Source organism: Frankliniella occidentalis, unplaced genomic scaffold (assembly GCF_000697945.3).
Source record: "Frankliniella occidentalis isolate FOCC.00 unplaced genomic scaffold, Focc_3.1 Scaffold31, whole genome shotgun sequence".
NCBI lineage: Eukaryota > Metazoa > Arthropoda > Insecta > Thysanoptera > Thripidae > Frankliniella > Frankliniella occidentalis.
The window spans coordinates 1442464-1444623 of NW_026267161.1; the positions used below are offsets into that span (position 1 = coordinate 1442464).

Sequence of the window (2160 nt, forward strand, 5' to 3'; positions counted from 1 at the left end):
ATAATAATAATAAGAAGAAGAAGAAGAAGAAGAAGAAGAAGAGCAATAACAAAAATAATAATAATGTCATTCTCAGAGCATTACATACAGCTGCTGACTGAGGCCTACATTTTTTTTCGGATAATGTTGAGAATAAGAGCGGCTAGGGGGAATAGAAGGGAGGCAGAGAAAGAGATAAAAACAAGTTAAATGCGAGTTAGGTAGTAACCCCACGTTAATGATATCAAGCAGCTTCCGCTACTCAGGTGGACGGCCGTCGTCCTCCTCCTGCCCCTCTACTCCTCTCCTCCTTCCTCTACCTCCTCATCCTTGCGAGAACCAATCTAAAAAGTTTTGTTCTCACGGCTAGCGAGCGTTCTCCGCGCCCCCGCGACTGGTCCCCCGAATCCCGCCGCGTTAAATTGCTGGGATGACTGACTCGGGGAGGAAGAAGGGGGGTGGGAGGGTGATTGTTGGAGGATGGGGGGGTTGGAGGGCTTGTCAGGGGATGAATCGGTCGTTTATCATGAAGAGGCCAGCGCTTGGCGGGCGACTGGCACACTTTTTCAATTTAGCACACTTTTCCTGACGCATAGCCGCTTTCGGACGCGCTGATGGAGGAGATCCTCGGGCGTTGTAAGCGGAGTGGCACACAGGAACGAGAAGGTGCCGTGGCTGGAGCTGTAATTGCTCAGCAGGCAAACATACCGTTGGCATATTAGTAGGGTAAGATGCCCTATGATGGCCACCTTAAGAATGGGCCTGCCCAATGATGGCCACCCCTTTTTCTTGTATAATGTAGACAACGATGTGAAGTAGTTTGGCTTATTCTGCCCAAGTAGGGAACTTACTAGAACACTACTTCAAGGCCAAGATTGTAGAGTGACCAGATTGGCTGGAAATCGAGAAAAGTGGCCATCAATGGGCAGTGAACTGTCAGCACGCAGCGGCCACAATAGCACCTTACCCTATATAATCGTTACAATGCCTGTGGTTGATGTTGCAGGTGGAGCTGGAGGGTCTGACCGGGGACATCCGGTTCAACGAGGCGGGTCGGCGCGTCAACTACACGCTCCACGTGGTCGAGATGTCCATCAACAGCAACATCGTTAAGGTGAGAACCCTAATAGCAGACCACTTTTTGTTTTTAGTTTGCTTTTTGTTTTGAAACTTTGTTTGGCTATATATGTTCTACCTACAACGCCCTTGTTTGGCGTCTTCTACCTACGCACGATTCATTTTTTCGAAAGCAGCAAAATGACAACCACAACAACAGCAGGTCGTGTGTCCCCATCACTGGGCGGCGCCGGCCTACACGTCTCCCCCCCCCCCCACTTTACTCCCCATAGTTACTTTTACGTCAGCACTCACTGACAGGCTCGCTATGGCCTCGGTCGGGGCGAGCAGAAGCGGATCCGAGCGGCGCCGAGTAGGGTGTAAAGTGACGATGCGATGAGGTGTAGAGGACCTCGCAGAGGACCCGTCCCTGCCAGCCTGTCTGTCCCTGCGGTGTTCCTCCGCGCCAGATTTCGCCTGCGCCGCCTCAGCGCCCCGCGCAGCACGCTCGCCTTTTTCCATTTTTCATCTTAAACTAGACAGCTACTAGAGATGGGGCGGAGCGCAGTTTAAAGAGGAAATAATAAAGTTCAAAAGAGGTGATGAGGAACGCCGAGGAACACGTGTTCGCCTCTATAAGAGATATCTGTTTTAATTTACTTTGATTTATTGGCCTTGGAAACAAACTGAGTTTTGTCTGCTGGTCAGTAAAGCGTGGGCATTGGTTTTGCTCTTGTAACCATCCGTTTCCAGTCGGTATCCGCCGTGCTCTCCCATGTGGACGAGCCCCCCCCCCCTCCTTCTCTCTCTTTCTCTCGCGAAATGCAATAAAGCGCACCGCAAGCGTCTTGATTTCCCCGCGTCTTTATTCGTTTAGCGGATGCCTCACTCACGCCGCTTTCTGTCTCTGTCTCTCGGTTTTCCTCCTCCCTAACTGTAGGGGGTCATGCCCCTCCCCCCCTCCTCCCAGCAGTCTCACCGGAAATTAAGCTGGAACAAACAAACCCCGACCAGTCAGTTAAGGCGGGCAGGGGCCTGGCCGGTCGGCTGGGGCAGTCAGAACCGCCAAGAAGAAGACGACGACGGCGGAGAAGGGGGATGGTTGTAGAAGGAGTCCCCCCCCCC

General features: G+C 52.2%; 1 protein-coding gene across 1 annotated transcript in view; it reads left to right on the top strand.

The window, feature by feature from the left end:
* LOC113212769 (glutamate receptor 1-like) overlaps positions 1–2160 on the top strand; it is a 355157-nt gene that overhangs the window by 345981 nt on the left and 7016 nt on the right. Inside the window, exon 8 of the mRNA XM_052265819.1 lies at positions 986–1093. Coding sequence (XP_052121779.1) covers positions 986–1093 — 108 coding nt within the window. The remainder of the gene's footprint in view (positions 1–985; positions 1094–2160) is intronic.